The sequence below is a fragment of the Pistacia vera genome, unplaced genomic scaffold (assembly GCF_008641045.1).
Source record: "Pistacia vera cultivar Batoury unplaced genomic scaffold, PisVer_v2 Contig87, whole genome shotgun sequence".
Taxonomy (NCBI): Eukaryota; Viridiplantae; Streptophyta; class Magnoliopsida; order Sapindales; family Anacardiaceae; genus Pistacia; species Pistacia vera.
The window spans coordinates 239,464-260,395 of NW_022196745.1; the positions used below are offsets into that span (position 1 = coordinate 239,464).

At 38.6% G+C, this 20,932-nt stretch overlaps 2 protein-coding genes across 2 annotated transcripts; one reads left to right on the top strand and one right to left on the bottom strand.

Moving 5' to 3' along the window:
- Positions 1-1,614: 1,614 nt before the first annotated feature.
- LOC116119024 (uncharacterized protein Mb2253c-like) lies at positions 1,615-3,113 on the bottom strand. Its single transcript, XM_031404980.1, has 2 exons — positions 2,977-3,113; positions 1,615-1,933 (listed from the first exon to the last, which is right to left on the bottom strand). Exons 1-2 carry the CDS (start codon positions 3,111-3,113, stop codon positions 1,615-1,617), a joined length of 456 nt encoding a protein of 151 aa, XP_031260840.1.
- Positions 3,114-13,973: 10,860 nt separating this feature from the next.
- On the top strand, positions 13,974-15,097 carry LOC116119025 (probable CCR4-associated factor 1 homolog 11; the record flags this gene model as incomplete). Its single annotated transcript, XM_031404981.1, has 1 exon — positions 13,974-15,097. A coding segment is annotated over one exon (1,047 nt), but the record flags the coding sequence as incomplete, so codon positions are not given.
- Between the last annotated feature and the right edge of the window lie 5,835 nt (positions 15,098-20,932).

The window sequence follows — 20,932 nt, forward strand, 5'->3', positions numbered from 1 at the left end:
CTTTTCATGCGTTTATGTGTTTATTTTTCTAAGTATTTCTACATGTTTTTTATTCTTGTGACTTAACCATTTGAGCGATTAATTATGTACGAGGGGGATAACCCCTCTAGCCCTTGGGGCGTTTTATCACAAATAAACAAATTGACACTTAGAAATATTGAATTTACCTCGATTTATTAATGAATAAAGAGTACATAAATCTGTCCTGATACAAAGTTTACTTAAACGAATTAGGGGGAGTGGACAAACCAACCTCGACCCTTTTATTGATGAAAATTTCCTAAGTTCTATGGCTAATAGAGCCGAGCGGAGTGTTATCAAAAGTGATAGACTTTTAGGTGAACTGCATTCCAACTATTATTGATGTCTCAGCCTTCTGGTGTTTGAAGCTTGTAGGCTCCCCTTCTAACATCCTTGGTGATCTTGTACGATCCTTTCTAGGTAGGATTGAGTTTGTCGGCTCCTATTTCCTTCGTGTTCTGAAACACTTGGCGTAATATCTAATCGCCAACCTTGAAGCCCTTGGCTTGGACATTCTTGTTATAGTGTTGAGCCATCTTTTTTTTATAGATGGCATTACGAATGAGGGCATGATCCCTTACTTCACCTACAGTGTCTAGGTTGTGGCAAAGTTATTGCCTGTTGTTGTCATCATTCATCCAGTGTAGCCGAGCATAGGGAATTGATACCTCTACGGGGATAATTGCTTCCAAACCATAACCTAAAGAGAATGATGTTTCTCTAGTGGAGGACTGAGTTGTGGTATGGTAGAACCATAATACCCTAGGGAGTTTATCTGCATAAGCCCCTTGGCTTTTTGGAGCCTTCTCTTTAGAGTTTGCATGATTGTTTTGTTGGACAACTCCGCTTGTCCGTTGGCTTGAGGATAGCATGGAATGGAGAAGCTTAGCTTGATCCCCCACATTTTGCAGAAGTCTTGGAAGCTGGAGCTTATGAATTGTGAGCGGTTGTCGATGACTATCTCTTTTGGTAGGCCAAACGAACAAATAATGGTCCTTAATACAAAACTTTTCACCTCTCGGTCTCTAACTTGGGCGAAGGCTTTAGCTTCAGCTTCTATCCACTTAATGAAGTAATCGCTGAGCGCCAACATGAAGACACGTTGCCCTGATGCGGTTGGGAATTTTTCCATTATGTCCATCCCTATTTCATGAATGCCCAAGGGGTGAGAATGAAGTTGAGTCATTCAAGAGGAAGGTGTGATACTTGAGCAAAGCATCGACGATTGTCGCAATGCTTGGAGGATTTGGCTGAATCATATTGCATGGTGGGCCAATAATAGTTGGTCGTGAGCACCTTATTAGCAAAACTGCGTCCCCCAGCGTGGTTTCCACACTCGCCTTCGTAGAGTTCCACAAGTACAAACTTTGCTTCCTCGGGGGTGATGCACTTGAGGAATGGACCCGAGAAGGATCTTTTGAGTAGGTGACCTTAATGGATGGTGAACCAAGCCGCTTTGACCTTCAATCGGCGTGCTTTGTTTATGTCCTTTGGAAGTTCATCATTCTCTAAGTAGTTGAGGATGAGTGTCATCCATGACTTGCCTGGGTTGATTAGTGTTACCTCGGTCGAGCCGGTCCCTATGGTTAGTGCTTAGAGGTGAAATAAAGGAATTATTGTTGGTGATGATGCTTGAAAAGCCGAGCCAAGGTTTGCCAAAGCGTCAGCATGAGTGTTATCGTACCTTGGGACTTGAGTGATGGCGATTTCCTCGAATGCCGATTGGAGTTCTTTGGCTAGGCTGAGGTAAGAGGTCATCTTTGGATCTCGGACTTGGTAGGAGCCTTGAAGCTGATTCACCACCAATTGTGAATCGGATTTAACTTCGAGTTTCTTGATTCCCATTTCCTTTGCAAGGGAGAGGCCAGCAAACAATGCTTCATACTTGGCTTCATTGTTGGTTGCCTTGAAGCTGCACCATACAAATTGTTGTATGATGTCTCATTTCGGAGAAGTGAGGACAAGTCCTAGCCCGCTGTCATTGACATTGCTTGAACCATCTACTGATAGGGTCCACTTAGATAGTGCATGGTCTGTCAAACATAGGAGCTCTCTCTCCACCTAAACTGAAGTGTTAAGTGCAAGATTGATGATGAAGTCAACTAGGACTTGAGATTTGATGGCAGTTCGGGGTTGGAAAGAGATGTCAAATTCGCTCAGTTCTATAGTCCACTAAATGAGCCAACCCGATAGGTTTGGTTTATGGAGTATCTTCTTTAAAGTCAGCACCACCATCGGGTGGCATTGGAAATATGGTCTTAGCTTCCTCGTAGTGGTGCTATGAGCTAGTGCAAGCTTCTCAAGCTGGCTGTAGCATGTCTCGACGTCGAGTAAAGACTTGCGGGCATAGTAGACGGATAACTGTTTTTCCTCTTCTTCTCGGATTAGCATGACCGAGATGGCTCATTTGGATACGACTAAGTAGGTGAAGAATCGTTCCCCTATTTTTGGTTTAGAGAGAAGAGGAGGCGATGTTAAATACTTCTTTAGTTAGGCTAGTGCTTCTTCGCATGTTGGGGTTCGTTCAAATTTCTTAGACTTTTGAGGGATGTGAAGAAGAGGTGCCATTTCTCCACTAATTTTGAAATGAGTCGGCTTAGAGTGACTATTCTCCCTATGAGACGTTGGACATCTTTTATGCAAGTGGGTGAGAGGATGCTCAAGATCGCACGAATCTGGTTAGGATTAGCCTTGATGTTGCGCTGTGTGACCATGTAGTCGAAGAACTTTAAAAAAGAGACACCAATCGAACACTTAGCAGGATTTAGCTTCATGTTATACTTTTGCAAGACCTCAAATGCTTGCATAAGGTGTTTGAGATGTTGCTCGGCGATCAATGATTTCACCAACATGTTGTCGATGAAAAATTCCATAGTCTCCCGACAGGTTGATGAACATCTTGTTTACGAGATGCTGGTAGGTGGTCCCAACGTGCTTTAGGCCAAATGGCATTACCTTGTAACAGTAAATGCCACGCTTGGTGATGAAGCAATCTGCTTTTGGTCGTTCGGATGTATAAGTATTTGGTTGTAGCTTGAGAAGGCGACCCTGAAACTTAATAACTTATGTCCAACAGTGGCGTCGACCAGCATGTCGATATGGAGAAAGGGGAATGAGTCTTCAGGGCAGGCCTTATTAAGGTCGGTGAAGTCAATGCATAGTCTCCACTTCCTATTCTTCTTCCAAACGACCACTACATTTGCTAACCAATCAGGGTATTAGACCTCTAAAACCAAGCTACTGCTAAGCAGCTTTTCCACCTCTTTGTTGATTACCTTGTTCCTCTCCAGAGTGAACTTTCTCTTTTTTTTTTTTTTTTTTTTTTTTGTATTATAGGGAGATGGTCTAGGTCGATGTTCAGTTGATGTACTATTGCCTCGGGGCTAATACCTGTCACGTCGAAATTTGACCAAGCGAAGCAATCTTGGTTTTCTTTTAGGAAGTCTATGAGCTTCTCTCAGATGTTAGGTCTGAGTTGGGCTCCTACTTGGGTCTTTCGATCTAGGTGATCAAGATGTATTTGGACTTCATCTAGCTCCTCCATAACTGGTTGGTTCGGCTTAGCTCCTACATCTGAGTGGGACTGTAGTTGTTACATAGTCCCTTGCTTAGTCTTGAAGGCGTTCTAATAGTAGTCCTTAGAAGCCTTTTAGTCTCTATGTATCTTTTTTATTCCCCACTTAGAAAGGAATTGAATGGTCTGATAGAAGGTGGAGAGGATGGACCGCATGCCGTGGATCCACAATCAATCGAGGATCACATTGTAAGGAGCGGGGGCGTTTAGTATCATGAAGGTGGTTTGAAGGTTGACTCCCTCTACGCAGATTGGTAGAGCTATCTCCCCTATAGTGTAATTTTGTTCTGAGCTGAAACCGAGGAGAGTAGATCGACGGATGATGTTGGACTCATCTATCACCATGACTTTGAGTGCCTCAAGGAACATGATGTTATTCTCTTGACAAGGATGTTAGCTATCGGGAAAGTGATGACCAGAGCATCATAGTGGGGGTTCAAGAGTGTCACCGCTTTGTTGTCAATGAACTCGATAGTTAGATTGGTTGCCTTTTATAAGAGAGGCCGAAAAGGTTGGACCTTCGGGTTAGCTGCGGCTCTGGTATGGCGTTTGGCCGAAAAGTAGCTTACACGACTTACCTCTAATCCGCCTGAGATCACATTGCACAACCTGTTTGTAGGCGGTGCTTTTGGTGGAGTGTAATTTGGATATCTTTGTTTGCCAGGATGTTCTTCCCTTTGTCCGTCAGGAAGTCATAGAGGTGGCCTCTCTTCAACAGCTCTACTACCTCAAGACGGAGGGCAATACAATCAGCGGTGACATGACGATGGTCCCTATAGTATTCACACCACTTGATGGTATCTTGTTGGCCTCGGTATGTGGTAACTTTGCAGGCCATTTGACAACTTTCCCAATCTCATTCATCAAATCCACTACTTATATAGGTTAGATGTTCAAGTTGTACTCGGGTATCTTGTATCGGTGGGGCGAGACTTGTGTCCTTTCATTATACTGAGTCGGATGGCGATCCATTAGGCGTCGGTTGTCTCGGTTAAAGACTCTCCTTGGTTAGTGGTCTAGCTTGGCGGGGCGATTATCTTAGCGTCGTTCAGCTCTTGTGGAATGGCGATCTTCATAGGCAGGGTGTTTGATATGGTTCACTTCATCTTCTTCCCACCTTATATCTCCTAGAGCTCAAGCCAAAACATATTCCATGGTGGAGCAATTGAACTTGGTGGGTTCCTTGCATAACTCAGTATCGAGGAGGAGCCCTTTCCTTAAGGCGTCAACTGTTGTCTCCTAATTGCAATATAGAATGGAGATCTTTTCCTTGTTGAAGCTGTTAGTAAACGATCTCATATATGCAGCGGAAACAAAACAAAAATTAATATAGAGATCGTTTACATGAGCCAAGATCAAGGATATAATTTTACAATTCATATTAAAATAAAATCTGCCGAAAAATAAATTTGAGTTTAAAGAACACAAACGCACGTTGGAGGCTCCTCCAAATTTGTCAACGAATGTTTTGCTATCGATCCAAGTGTAGGATCTATTAGAGTAGACGCCCTAGAGCCAATCAATTATTGTACAATTGACTCTTTGTAATAATGTTTATTAATCAATAAAATGCATTTTATTCTATATCGCGTAAATCATTATTATTGCAATATGTATTGATATATGTCCTTAGAATGGTAGAACCGTGACGAGGGTATCAAGTGTTTCAAATCTTGATAATGAGAACCATATGAGCACATATGGTGGCCATTCTAAAAACGTCCGTAGCCCCAGTATTATTCTGAAGTAAGGGCACAGATAATACGGTAAGGCTATCATAGTGTTGAACGACCCTGTTGAAAGGCAGTGACAGATCTCACTTGTCAAGGTTGTTTGGTGACAACCAGGTGCAACACATGTGTACTTGTTGTAGGCGAATACACCGCAGCAAGTTCACTGGACTGACCCATTAGAGGATTCCATATGGATGGTAACCCCAGTGTCTATGGAACAAATCCTCTAACGAATGTTGGTGCATATGATCCTTAGACTTGAGATCACCGAAGCGTCTTGTGCACCGATTGGTGTAGTTTGACACTAGCCTAACGCAGTTCTTTTTCAGAGCTGTCAATACGGTGGTGATTGGCTACATCAAAGAGTGTATCAAGACTATGGTGGATTGACAGAGGATTCATCACTCCCGGGTACGGGAGAAGTTATCTCACGGCGCAATTCAGTATATGGCAATGACATTAAAACTGTGGCCACAGTGAGATTGAGTTGTTGCTCTATCCAGTTTATAATACGGGTCATTGGTCCAAAAACTGAATACATAATATCGAGAGTAATCAAAGGTTGACACTATTTCTATGCCTTCGTCTCGTAGAGATAACGGATGATGAAAGGATTGAATTGTACGGTAACCATATCGTTGACAGGTAGCTACTTTGCTGAATCCGAATCTATCGGGTGGCCATGATGCTTTGCTAGGAGCCAATCTTGGTCTGTATATTAGAGAGACGATTAATTGTATTAATCGCGATACTATACACTACCGGTATGATAAGGAGCCTATAGGTCACACACATAGAAGATAATTTAAGAGCCAAGAAGAAAGAAGAGCGTTTTCGTCTTTTTGGGCGAAAGGGTATTTTAGTAATTTCACAGTGCAATTAAATTTGCTGAGGTCGTAGCCTTTATTTAATTTGTTAGAAAAATTAAATTAGTGAAATTCCGTTTAAATATGTGTTCGCATATATTTAAATAAATTATTATTATTGTTAAATGTTAATATATATATATATATATATATGTTTAAATATATATATATTTATTGATTTTAATTGAGATAATGATGGAAATTAAAATAAATCAAATTGGGAGTGTTTGGCAACATGGGGCGTTTGGGTTGGAGCCCAAGCCTATTCCGTATGGGATTAGGGCACTAAAAACATATAAAAGAAAAGTTTTAGTTGAAAAATTTTAAGTGTTTTTATTATTCCATTTTTCATTGAAAGAAAAAACCTCCTGCCCAACACACTCTCCCACACCACTTTCACTGTTTGATTGAAAAATCAAACTTTCTTTGTTCTTTTTGATCTCTTAAGGCCAAGGAGGATCTAGCAAATCCTCTTGGTTCTTGTTGATTGTCTTCGTGTGGACTTTACGGTTCGATCCTACACTTGGATCGATAGCAAACACATTCAATACAATATTGGTGGAGCCTCCAAATGTTGGTATGGTTTCTTAAACCTTGAACTGATTTTCTGCAGATTTGATTATTTATATAAACTGTGATTTTTATACCCGGATCTTGGTTAAGGAACGATCTATAGAGTTTATGTTTTTGTTTTCTGCTGCGTAACTGGGTCGTTTACTAACAGGATCGAACCACCGTAGTCCCACCGAAGACAATATCAAAAGAACTAAGGAGGGATTTGCTAGATCCTCCTTAGCCTTAAGAATCAAGAAGACAAATCAAATGAATTGATTTTGGGCAATATGATTCTGCTGTGGGAGTGTATTGAGAGGGGCTATTGTGTGTGTTTTTTCTTTTAAAAGAGGAAATCAATTTATGAATAATCACACACTTTCTTTTTTAGTAAAATAATCAAGTTGACCTAATCCCATACGGAATAGGCTTGGGCTCCAACCTAAACGCCCTATGTTGCCAAACACTCCCAATTCAATATTTTTATTTTTCCATCATTATCTCAATTAAAATCAATTAATATATATTAAATATATATTAACATTTGACAATAATGATAATATATTAAATATGTGCGAACAACATTTAAACGTAATTTCACTTATTTAATTTTTCTAGCAAATTAAATAAGGCTACGACCTCAGCAAATTTAATTGCATTGTGAAATTCCCAAAATACCCTTTTGCCTTAAAAGACGAAAACGCCATTGTTTCTTCTTGGGTATTAAATTGTCTTTATGTGTGTGACCATAGGCTCTCTCATATCGACAGTGTATAGTATCGCGATTAACACTAATTAATCGTCCCACAATACACAGACCAAAATTGGCCCCTAACAAGGCATCATGGCCATCTGATAGATTCGGATTCAGGAAAGTAGCTCATGTAACGATATGGTTACCGTGCAATTCGATCCTTTCATCATACGTTATTCGACGAGACGAAGGCATAGAAATAATGTCAACCTTCTGTACTCTTGATATTATGTATTCAGTTTTTGGACCAATGACCCGTATTATAAACTGGATAGAGCAACAACTCAATCTCATGTAGCCACAATTTTAGTGTCATGTCGTATATGAATTGCGCTGTGAGATAACTTCTCCTGTACCCGGAGTGATGAATCCTCTGTCAATTACCATAGTCTTGATACACTCCTTGATGCAGCCAATCACCACCGTGTTGACAGCTCTGAAAAGAACTGCGTTAGGCTAGTGTCAAACTACACCAATCGGTGCACAAGGCGCTCCGGTGATTAAGTCTAAGGATCACATGCGCCACCATTCGTTAGAGGATTGTTCCATAGACACTGGGATTACCATCCATATGGAATCCTCTGGTGGGTCAGTCCAGTGAACTTGTTGCGGTATAATCGCTTATAGCAAACACTCCTGTGTTGCACCAGGTTGTCACCAAACAATCTTGACAAGTGAGATCAGTCATTGCCTTTCGACAGGGGTCGTTCAACACGATGGGGGTTAGCCTTACCGTATTATCTGTGCCCTTACTTCAGAATAATACTGGGGCTACGGACGTTTCTAGAATGGCCACCATATGTGCTCATAGGGTTCTCACTATCAAGATTTGAAACACTTGATACCCTTGTCATGGTTTTACCATTCTAAGGACATATATCAATACATATTGCAATAATAATGATTTACGCGATATAGAATAAAATGTCTTTTTATTGATTAATGAACATTATTACAAAGAGTCAATTCCACAATAATTGATTGGCTCTAGGGCACTTACTCCAACAGAAGCGACCCACGTAGTCTCGCAATGTTTCTCCATGGTGTTGACGTACTTTATAGAGATCGCCAGAGAGTTTCTCAAGTTTCTTTCTACTAGCGAACTACTCAACGAAGGTATCCATAAGTTGAGTGAAAGAGTCAATAGAATTGTTGGGTAAGTTGGTGTACCATTGGAGTGCTGATCCTATGAGGCTAGAGCCAAAGCTCTTGCACATGCATGCTTCGCAGAGATCGCGAGGGATGGCAGCAGCGACAAACATCCTTTGTTTGTATGATGCTGGTCCTGTCATAGAGTTTCATATTGGGGAGTTGAACTTGCGAGGCATCTCTATAGGGCTATGGCATCCACGAAGGGTAAGTCAGCGCAACTTTGGGGTTGGCTTTTCTTGAGAGGTGTGGGCATACCGAGAATACGCTAGATCATGGCTTCCATGTCGGATAGCCGTTTGGCTAAAGCTTGTTCAATGGGGGTTGTCATGGCAGTGTACAGGCTTGTGTTTTGTAGGTAAGGAAACACATGGGGGTTAATGTGTATGGTCGAGCCGAAGGGGAAAGGTCGATGGGATGTACCGACTATTGAATGTGAAGGTTGTGTTTGTGGGAAAATGTTTAGTGGGAAAATGTTTAGTGGGTACTGTTGTAACGGGGTTGTTTGACTGAGTGCTTCAGTGGCCGAAAGGGTCATGGGTTATAGAGTGGTTTCTGTTTGGGTTGGCTTGGGCATGATCATAGTTATGGTTGGAGCTAAATGGAAGTGGGATTGGTTTGCCAAGATTCCATGATCCGAAGTGGTGAATAGATGTCTAGGGTGACTTGGGAGTCGAGAGTAGTATGCATGCTAATTTAAAGACCAGTCTAAAGAGTAAAATTAGGTTACCTTATCCTACAAAGCTTGCTTCTTCGCACAGATGGCCGCATTTTGTGCTTCCAGAGTGTGGTATATGTCATTGCTCTCTTACACCAGTGTAGTGAGAGCCACAATCTGAGCCTTAACATCAAGAGTGGAGGTTTTAGTGTTTCCAATCATGATGGCTAAATCAGAAGAAAAAGAGTAGAAAAAGCAGGTCATTTAAGTCGAATAGTTGTCAAGGCTCCACGGTGGGTGCCAAAATGTAGACGATAAGGTATACTGTCAATTCGGAAGGGACAGATCCTGTGAGAGTAGAGCCATTAACAATCTAATAGACCTGCACAGAGAAGAAAATAGAACATGAATGCTAGATAAACACCGGTGTGGTGTCTGCCACATACACTTAGACGCTCAAGTCAGTGAGATTGAGGGTATTTAGTGAGGGCTGAGGACGGGAAAGATTACCAGAATAATGCGGCGGTTCTTAGAAGTAAGAACTTTGAGAGGTAGGTGTTGTGGGTTATTTTCTGAATGAATATTGAGAGGGTTTGCCCCTGTTTATATAGTGAACCCAAAGGGTTATAATCCTAGTAGGACTTTGAGTCTTACTTAGTAGATGAGTCTCAATTAGGAGGGAACTCTTATTTCTTGCCTTTATTGGTTCAAGAGTATTAATTTATGTAAGATACTGGATCTTAAATGAATCAGGAAGGTGATAGGATTATTTTTCCTATTTATGGACTATTGTGGGCTAATGGTCTGGAGTCCGATTTAGCTTAACTTGTAGGATAATCCAACTCATAGAGAGGGTGGTTCACAATGTGGATTTAATCGTAGGTCCAACCGAAGTTAAGCTAAGGCATTGGGCCGTAAAGTGTTTGTCTCGTTAGTAGACCTCGTCAGGCCCAATACAATTTTTTGTCCATACATATATATATTTGATAGACACTATAAGATACTGCTACATTAAAAAATGGTACTAAATAAGATTTAATCTATATTTGTCATATACAGTGTATCTTTACTTTTGAATTGTGTAGTATTAACACTTAAAAAATGCAGTTATTTATAAAATGTACCAAGCACAAACTTGAAATGGATTGTCTTTAACCCAAATAGTGTCTCAAAACTCAATCCAGGTCAAACAGTGCTCCAAACCAAAAAAGACAGAAAAGCTTCTATATTCAAACCACATTCAGGAACAACAAGAAAATGATCAATGGTAACTCCATAAAATTCAATAATAAAAGATGCAAATGTGATTATAACACTAATCTTGAACTTGAATACAAGCTTTCAAATTGGCTGCCTTAATGTTGATATTGACAATTGTTTACCAAACGCCACCTAACGGAGTGGGGTTACATGTTACCCTAATGTTGTTTGTGAAAAGTTAAAACCTCAAAGGCGGTCAATGTAATTAACCTATATAATTATTTAACTTAATTCTTTACCCTAACTCTCTACTAAAACTATTGAAGACTTTATTGTAACCATTACCAGTACTTGAGAAAGTTGATTGAAGACTTTATAGTACACTGAACCGGAAACAAGTTTATAATGTAAGTCAAGTTGGGAGAACTACACATTTTACACCCGTCTAATTCTATTAGCCAGTTACTGTAAGGCACCCTTCATCAATCACCATCCAAGCAAAGATTTTGAATCATTCAAAGCATATCACAATCTAACGACCAAATAACACAATATATAACCCCAGCTATCTCTTTGATTTTTTTAGTCTTTAAGTGAGAGTTAATCTTTTGTTGTTATACATAGTTAAACATAATTAAGTGATCAAGTAAACATAGATACGACAACGTTATATGCTTGTTAAAATTATCTATTACTGTTGACGCTTGATTTTGGACGCCAACGACTCGCACATGGGAAACGTTGAGCTGACTCAGGAGACACACGTGATGGATCCATAAGATTTGAATATGGAGCTGAGATTATATATTTTGTAGAAAAATAAATAAAAGATTGGCAAGAGAGGTTTTTATAGTGGTTCGATGCAACAAGCGACTCCTACATCCACTATTATTTTATTGCTAACTGACTATTTCTATGATTTTGCCCGTAAGGCATACAAAGATGAAGAAATACAGTGTTTAATGAGAGAGAATGAAATGAAGCTCAAATCTTAGCCTAGCCCAGCCTCCAGCCTCCCTTCTTCGTGAAGAGAAAATGCCCATTTATTCACCCAAACACTCAATGTAATGAGTGTTTTGCAAGTTGCCTTGACACATGGAAGGCTCTCGTCCATTCATCTCTTGAAAGGAGATATAGTTGGTGAGAATATCTTTGGAGATATGGGCTTGGCAGCTGGTACAAGAAGACATTAAATGAGTTGACATAAGCATGACTTTTGAGGCATAACAGAAGCCCCACAGTTTTTGAAGTGCGTAATTGTGCTTCAGAAACTAAGTCTTTGATCTGCTGCAGCCTCGAACTGAAGAGTTTGAACTGAAATCTGTTAGGAAAACGACCTGAAAACAAAACGAGCTCAACTTGAGAGCAAAACGAGCTCAATCTGAGCTAAACGAGCATGACCTAGGCTCAACCTGAGCATATAATGAGCACATAATGAGCACAATTTAGGCTCATAACGAGCACGACATGGGCTCATAACAAGCACGACATGGGCTCATAACAAGCACGACATGGGCTCATAACAAGCACGACCTGGGCTCGATTTGAACGTAAAACGAGCATGACCTGGGCTTGACTTGAACGAGCACGACTTGGGCTCGACCTAAGCTCATAATGAGTACGACTTGGGCTCGACCTGGGCTCATAACGAGCACGACCTAGGCTCGACCTAAACGCATAACGAACACGACCTAGACTCGATCTGAGTACACAACAAGCACGACCTAAGCTCATAACGAGCACGACCTGGGCTCGACCTAAGCACATAACGAGCACGACCTGGGCTTGACTTGAACGCATAACGAGCACGACCTGGGCTCGATCTGAACGAGCACGACCTAAACTCGACCTGAGCACATAACGAGCACGACCTAGGCTCAAAATGAGCACGACCTGAGCTTGATCTGAACGCATAACGAGCGCGACCTGGGCTCGACCTGAGCATGTGATAAGCGATCTGGCCACATGATCTGGGCGATTTGAACACGTGATCTGAACGGTCTTGAACGTGTGATTTGAGCGTGCGATTAATGATCTGACCACGCAATTGGAGAATTCTGACATGTGCGATCTGGCCACGCGATCGGAGAGCTCTGACACGTGCGATCTGCGATCTGGCCAAGCAATCGAAGCTCTAATGCGTGCGATTAGTGATATGGCCACGCGATTGGAGAGTTGATGCGTGCGATCTACCATCTGGCCACGTGATCGGAAAACTCGGACGCATGCGATTTATGATCTGTCCACACGATCGGAGAACTTGGACGCAGGTTTGAGAATCGGACCTGCATGGGCCACCAAACTGTTTACGCTTGATTTTGGACGCCAATGACTCGCACGTGGGAAACGCTGAACTGACTCAGGAGATACACGTGATAGATCCATAAGATTCATATGAAGCTGAGATTATATATTTTGCAAAAAAATGAATAAAAGATTGGCAATAGGGGTTTTTATAGTGGTTCGGATGCAACAAGCGACTCCTACATCCACAGTTATTTTATTGCTCACTGACTATTTGAATGATTTTGCCTGTAAGACATACAAAGATGCAGAAATACAGTGTTTAATGAGAGAGAATGACATGAAGCTCAAATCTCAGCCCAGCCTCCAGCCTCCCTTCTTCGTGAAGGGAAAATGCCCATTTATTCACCCAAACACTTAATGCAATGAGTGTTTTGCAAGTTGCCTTGATATATGGAAGACTCTCGTCCATTCATCTCTTGAAAGGAGATATAGTTGATGAGAATATCTTTGGAGATATGAGCTTCGCGGCTGGTACAAGAAGACATTAAATGAACTGACATAAACATGACTTTTGAGGCATAACAAAAAAAAAAAAAAAAAAAAAAACAGTTATATAATTATTTCACAATAAATTGATTTTTTAATATTTATTAGTCCATGTTTGGGATTGTCACAGCTTTAACTTTAATCACTGTATTATGAAGTTAAATCACTCAAAACGTTTCGTAAATTACTTCTGAAAGTGAATATAATTAAAGTTGAATTTAAATAATTAAATTTATAAAGGATTTTCAAAAGTTACTTACGGTAGCTTAGTTAGATTATTTCTTAAGTTAATTTTTGTATTATACTTTAATAAAAGTACCAATACACAAGAATTGAAATTACAAAATAATATTATATATATATTTTAATTTAAATAAATTGTTGGCGCGACTGATAACACATACATGTTGTTTGAATTCAGAATTGGTGCCAACTTTATACACATCCGAACAAGGAAAATAGCAAATCAAATTTGAAAATTTAAAAATTCCTAATTAAAATAAGAAAATTGATTATTAATCACCAAAACACAGTCCTAAATACAAAAGACCAAAAATGATGAAAAGGAAAATAAAAAAGAAGTTTGGTAAAACAAGGATTAGATCAAATAAAGAAAAAGTCCAAAGTTGCGATAGAATTAGAGTCAAAAGCATAACGCGTAGACTCTGACTAACCTTACACTGAATTTAGTCCTACTCTTTCACGGTTTCACCCCTATGTCCCAATCCTTCTCCCTCTTTCCAAGCAGCATCTTCCCCCCCACCTCCCCCTCCTTATATTCCCTCTCTCCCCATACCAATTCCAACACCAATACTTCTTCAACTTTCTTCTCTCTTCACCTTCTTCTTCACATACACAATTCAATACTCAACTCATCATGTTTGTCGAAGATCGTGATTCCGATTCTAAACCGATCGTCATACGCGAAGTTTGGGCTTCCAACTTGGAATCCGAGTTCAATTTGATCAGTCAAATCATCGATGAATTCCCGTTTATTTCCATGGACACGGAGTTTCCCGGTATTATTTTCCGACCGTCAGTCGACCTGGCCAGACCTCACTACCCTCAACGCCAGCCCTCCGATCACTACGAGATGTTGAAATCTAACGTTGATGCTCTCAACTTGATCCAGGTCGGTCTAACACTCTCTGATTCTTCCGGTAGCTTGCCGGATTTGGGTACCGGTAACCGTTACATATGGGAATTCAACTTCCGGGATTTTGACGTCGCGACTGATGCTCACGCGCCTGATTCGATTGAGTTGCTGAGACAGCAAGGGATTGATTTTGAAAGAAACAGAGAGCAGGGAGTTGACTCGGTCCGGTTCGCTGAGTTGATGATGTCGTCGGGGCTCGTGTGTAATGAGTCGGTGAGTTGGGTAACGTTTCACAGCGCGTATGATTTTGGCTACTTGGTGAAGATCCTCACGCGCCGAAGTTTGCCCAGTGGCTTAGATAAGTTTTTGATGATATTGAGGGTGTTTTTTGGAAATAATGTTTATGATATCAAACATATGATGCGGTTTTGTAGAAGTTTGTACGGTGGGCTGGACCGGGTGGCCCGGATATTGGAGGTGAACCGGGCGGTTGGGAAGTGTCACCAAGCGGGTTCTGATAGCCTGCTGACGTGGCATGCTTTTCAAAAGATGAGGGATATGTATTTTGTGAATGACGGGCCGGAAAAACATGCGGGCGTGTTGTATGGATTAGAAGTGTATTAAGTTTATGGTTTAGCTATATTATATTAATTCTTTTTTACAAAGTAAATTAATAAGGAATTTAATTGATGATTTAATTATTTTGATTTTAATTTGAGAGATGTTTCTTTAATCTCTTTGTTTAAAAAACTTTACAATAAAGAGATGGGGCAAATGGCACCAACTTATGTAGGAAAAAACATAGTATACCCTCAAAATGAGTTCACTGAAAACTGAATTAAGTATGTATCTTTTAATATTTTTCAAAATATTATTCATAATTTGACAAAATTTTTAGCTTTTATCGACATATGATTTATTTTCTTTTTTATTGAATGATCTTGTAATATGTAAGTGATAAGAGATAGAGAAAGAAAGTTTTAAGAATTGAAAAACAATTCATAATTAAGAAAAAATTCTGAATATGTCCATATACAAAAATTGTAAACAAAATCTGGATGGACCAAAAATACTTATTGCATCTTAAAATGTATATAATACTATAGAATTTCAAAAAAAAAATCAAATTTTGGGGTGGTTAGGCTCTAGTGGCGGTCCGCCACTAACCAGGGTACCAGGCACCAACTCAGTCTAGGTTGGTACCACAAGCCTCTTATAACTTGACATTTGCCTATTAATATTATTATTTTAATTTTTCAAAAATTACATAATTTGAATGATGTAGGACCCCATAAGCCTACGAATCATATTTTAGTTTGTTTTCTAATTTAGTTTCTCTTATTTTATTAGGTTTTCTTAGTTTCCCTATTTTATTTTTCTTATGTTAGATTATTAATAGGAAACATTTTCCTATTATAATTAGTTTTCCTTATGTTTTATGGTCTTAGTATGTAGTATAAATAAAAGCTTTTGCTAGCATAAGAGTAATTCAACTGTCTTCTTTCATATCATTAATAAACTTGAAAAGGAATTGGAAAGGGGGCGGGTAGGTTTCGGTTTCGAAAATTCAGGAACCAGTACAGTGCGATTCTGGTACCGATTCCATCACTTTAGAAACCGGAACCTACCTGAGAACTGAGGGAAACATGTAATTTAAAAAAAAATTGGGGGCTATTTTTGTAATTTTACGATTCATATAAATTATGAATATGAGTTCATTTGCTTCAGTTCTTTGTCTTTCTCTCATAGTTTGATTTCTCTTCTCACGTTCGCAAATCGTAAGCTATGAAACTGATTTCTCTCTCGATTTCTTGACATTCTCATTCGTTCTCGTTCCCATTCAACTATTTTTATACAAAGGTTAGCAGTACAAGTTCTCTAACGAAGGTATTTTTCAAATTTAGTGTTCTTACTTTGAAATTTGGGGTTTTCAAATTTAGTCCTTCTTTCACGAAGTTTACATAATGACTCATATTTTTGACAAAAAATTTTATTTCTTTTTGCTTTAATCAACTTTTGTTGTTGGAAGATGATAGAATCTGAATAATCATTAAATTGCGAATGTGGTTCAATGTTAATGGGTTTGGATTCAAGATTCGGGGTTTAGTTCTAAAAATCAATGATTGATTCTCAACATCTGTTGATTTAGGTTTTGATTCGAAGAAGAAGAATCGATTGAAGAAAGTGTGGTTGTAAGAAATAGTTGTGGAATGAAGAGAAGAGAGTTTGGTGGAGAGTATTTATTTGCCCATTCCACATTAAGGAACACCCGATCCTCTATCTTCCAAGTCATTCTAGGCAGGATTGACATCGTTCCTCTAGTTATTCATTGTTCTATCCAATTTTTACAAAATTGGAGATTCATAGTGAAACATTTGTTCCTCTATCTTTCAAGCTGTTCTAGGTAGGAAGCATCGTTCCTCTGGTCATTTATTGTTCTGTCCAACTTTTGCAAAATTGGAGATTCCAAGTGAAATGCCCTTTCCACATTAAGGAATGCGCATTCTTTCCTTTATTTTCTTTTTTTTGCTTTCATTGATTAACGCTTAATATTCATTACTTTATTTACCATATTAATCTATTTTATTTTTTAACAGTTTTTTCTTACTATATTATTTCTAAGACTTCATTTGATATAATTATGGATTAATTCGTTGTAGTTTTCATTTCCAATTACTTATTAACACTATATTCATTTTCTTCGTTTATAGGTACGATGCCATCAACTAAAGATAAAACTATGGAGATGTGCAGTATTCGTGGAGAGTTGGCATCAAATTCAAAGGTAACTTCTAAGTAAGCTACCAAGTCTCACATGTGGAAACATTTTACAAAAATTGTTAATGAGACAACCCATAAGACTAAATAAACGAAGTGTTTATATTGTGAAAAAAAGTTTATGTATGTGGCTAACGGCACTTCTGCGATACGCAAACATTTGTTTTGTTGTAAGAAATACTATAAACTTTATATGTAAATAATAATTCAATTCTATCCTGAAAATATTCTTGTAAATAAACTATAGTTTATAGTATAAACTTTATATGTAAATAAACTTTATCTAATTGATTTTATATAATCTTGTAAATAAAAATAAAAATAAAAAATCAAGGGGAGGAAATAAATAATTATTCTAGTATAAAATAATTTGGGATTAAAAACTCAATTCTGTCCTTAAAATATTTTTAAATTACTTCTTATCTTCGGTCCTTAAAATCTTTAGGGTAATTAAAAAAAAAAAATTGATAGTATTGATTTTTATTTAATATATCAATTATCAAATAATCAATTAATAAGTATACTGGTATTTGATTTTTTGCCCATACTTATTCACCTGAAATATTATATCATTTCTAGATTTTAATTTATAATTACTCCAAAACATCTTGACCATCTAACATCAACGCTTCAACGGATCTCAAGGACCCACCACAAGATCCATGTACATGATGTACTCACTAGTCGCTAGCAACAAACAAAAATAGCCCTCTATTTAAAGAAAGTGAATACTTAATTGTTATTCTAAAATAAAATAAAATAATTTGTTATTGAAAACTCCTTTTTTCTCCTTGATACATTTTTAACATTACAGAATTGCCCCGTTGAAAATATTGAAATATTTATGGATGAGCAATACTACTCTTACAAAGACAAAAACAAAGAGGTCATACAAAGACAATTTCCACCCTTCATCTTCATGATTTTTCTCTCTCTCTCCCTCTTTTTCCGTTTTTTCTTTGTTTTTTCCTTCCTAACGATGCCACTTTGTAGCTCTCTTTGTATTGTCTAGCATTTTTCTTTATAGATTTGCCCTTCATAGATAAGCCCATTATACCCACAAATTGCGCACATCCAAACCTAAATTCTCGTATGTCGCTGCTGAACTCCCCATCTCTTGCTGCTCGACACTTAAAGTTTTGACAAGCAACTCTGGTCTTCTTGGTGTCCGACGTTCCTATTCTCTTGTCCTTGCGAAATGAACGATCTCTGGCCAGCTTGATAGTTGAAGACTTGAAGCTCTTTTCAAATTTATCCCTTTTCAAGAGCATAGGCAAAAGCCGCAAGGCGCAAGCTCGGTAGTTGATACTCGTTTCCCAGCTGTGAGTACACCCTCTTTGTCCTTTAATAATGCAATTTTCATGTGGTTAGTGGGTATTTCGAGCTGAGTTATGGGGGGCGTAGGGAGATGGGTTGTCGGTTTGCTAGAGGTGTCGGCTGCTGGTTTGTGGGTTTATATAGTAAAGGGGTGTGAGGCTTGGTAGGATGGGAAAGACTCCTGCGTTCAGAATTTTATTGCTAGCAATTTCATAGGCTACTACAAATTGTTTTTGCTCTATTGGGTTTTGGGTTGGGACTATGGTAGTGGCTGGGGCTGGGGGAAGGCTGCTATGAGGGGGTAAGGCTACTGCACAAGGATGGTGTAGGGTGGAAGAGGAGTTGAGCAGGGCGTTTAAGAACATTTGTGACCGTAGACAAAAAAAAAGTTACTTTGGGAACTTTCTAATAATATAAATATATATTAAAAAAATTATTTCAAATTTAATTTTCTTGCTTTTTGAGATGCAAAATCATTAGGATAGGTGGAGAGCAGATGCTGGAGAAGCGATGATGGTGAAATTAGTGATTTTCAATACCAGGATTGACCGGAAAAGACTTGAGAAGTCGCGACCCAAAAGGTATCGGTGGTCGGCGATTAGCAGAATAAACAGAATATGTATGATAGGGGTTTTGGTGAGGAGTAATGCTAGTCTTACTCACTTCTCTTACTCACTTTTGTAAATATAAAGCATAGTACGAGTACTATATGTTATTTTAACAAAGGTGAGTAAGAGAAGTAAGTAAAAGAAGTGAGTAAGGTTAGCATTTTTCTTTGGTGAGAAGGCAGAGGGGAGGAAGATGGTGGTGTTGGAGAAGGCCAACGATGCCAAGTACATGCTGAAAAGGTCGGAAATGGCTTCGCACGCGGTGGAGCTAGGTTGCGAGATTCGTAAAAAATCGTCAAATTGAGGGCTATCAAGGTTGGAAAAACACTTGGAAAACGATAAAGAGATGGTTCCGATCTGTTTTGGTGAAAAATTCGATCGAAATTAGCTCCAAACGGTCGACGGCGGAAGAGGGGTGGAGATGATTTATGTGAATGTTAAATTTTGGGACTGAATTGGGGGTGAGTAATTTGAGATAAGTAAATGACCATTTTAGCCTTTCATTATTAAAAGAAATTTAATGTGTTAATTTAAGGGTGTAAATTAAAATATATAAAACTAGAGGTACAAACTTGTCATTTCGTCACACTTTGGGTGAGAATATTAATATATGTAAAAAGTTAATAATAAATTTGAGCCTCTTTTATTTTTTTTAGGCCTTAGCTTAGATAAGAAATTATATACTTTTTTTTATTTTTATAATATATTAAAAAAATTTATAAAAAATTTGGCCCTTTTCAGCTGGGGGCCTAGCTGCCTAGCCCCTTGAGCCGGCCCTGGAGTTGAGTGTATATTTTTTTATTTTTTAACTTTTATAATTTTGTTACTTATTTTAATTATAAAAATAAAAAGCATCATCATATGATTCTATTACGTGTCGCAATCAATGATTTCCATATATTCATTTAGTTAATTACGCTAAACATAATAGAATCCTTTTATCATGAATGGTCAATCCAAGTTTAAATGTAAATCATGTTAAATGAACATATCTATTCACGATCGATGAAATTTAAATCCAGCAATGAAGACCACAACAAAAACGTCCTTTCCACAAGCAGATCAAGCCACTATTATTATGTGTTGATGATTACATTTTAGACATCTTCAACACTTGCTATTTGGAGCTTCAACGCTACCTTACTTTGTAACTGAATAAAATATGTCATTTGCCAGTTTTAATTTTCTATTAGTTTGTTTATATTGGTGTTTCATTTGATAAACTATGTATACCATTTACACTTGCTCATTATAAAAATTCCAACCCCCATACTGTCCAACTACCACAAAACATTCATTTGGTAATTTGCAAGAAATTATGTCTCACGTTTGTAAATTTGGGATTACTCCCTGTCCTAGAGAAAATTCCCGGTAGGGATTACTCCCTTTTGGGGAAACATTTCTTGTGGGTATTAGCACATGAAAATCCCCGTATTTTGGGTCGGCGCGGATATGGGAATTCCCTAACGCCTCCAACTCGGGAATGGGTCAGGTATGGGTGCTCCCCTAAGGGGTTAAGGATGAGCATGGGGGACCCATCCCCGGACCTCGACTTGATCTACATCCATCTCTAGGTATGTAAAAGTGGTTCATAGGGTAAAAAAATATGGAATAACCTTCAAAATGACTTATCATTATATACTATTAGGGTTGATGTTCTCTCCATGTGTCTCTTGGAGGGTGATGAAATTCATATTCCTCCTACAGCTCCCCACTAAGAATTAAACACGTTTGCCTTGCATTGTTATATGAAGGACCACGAGATATTCTTCTTGCAAGTTTGGTTTATGTACGAAGTCCTTTCTCTCATTTTTTTTGCAGGGTGGTATGTGT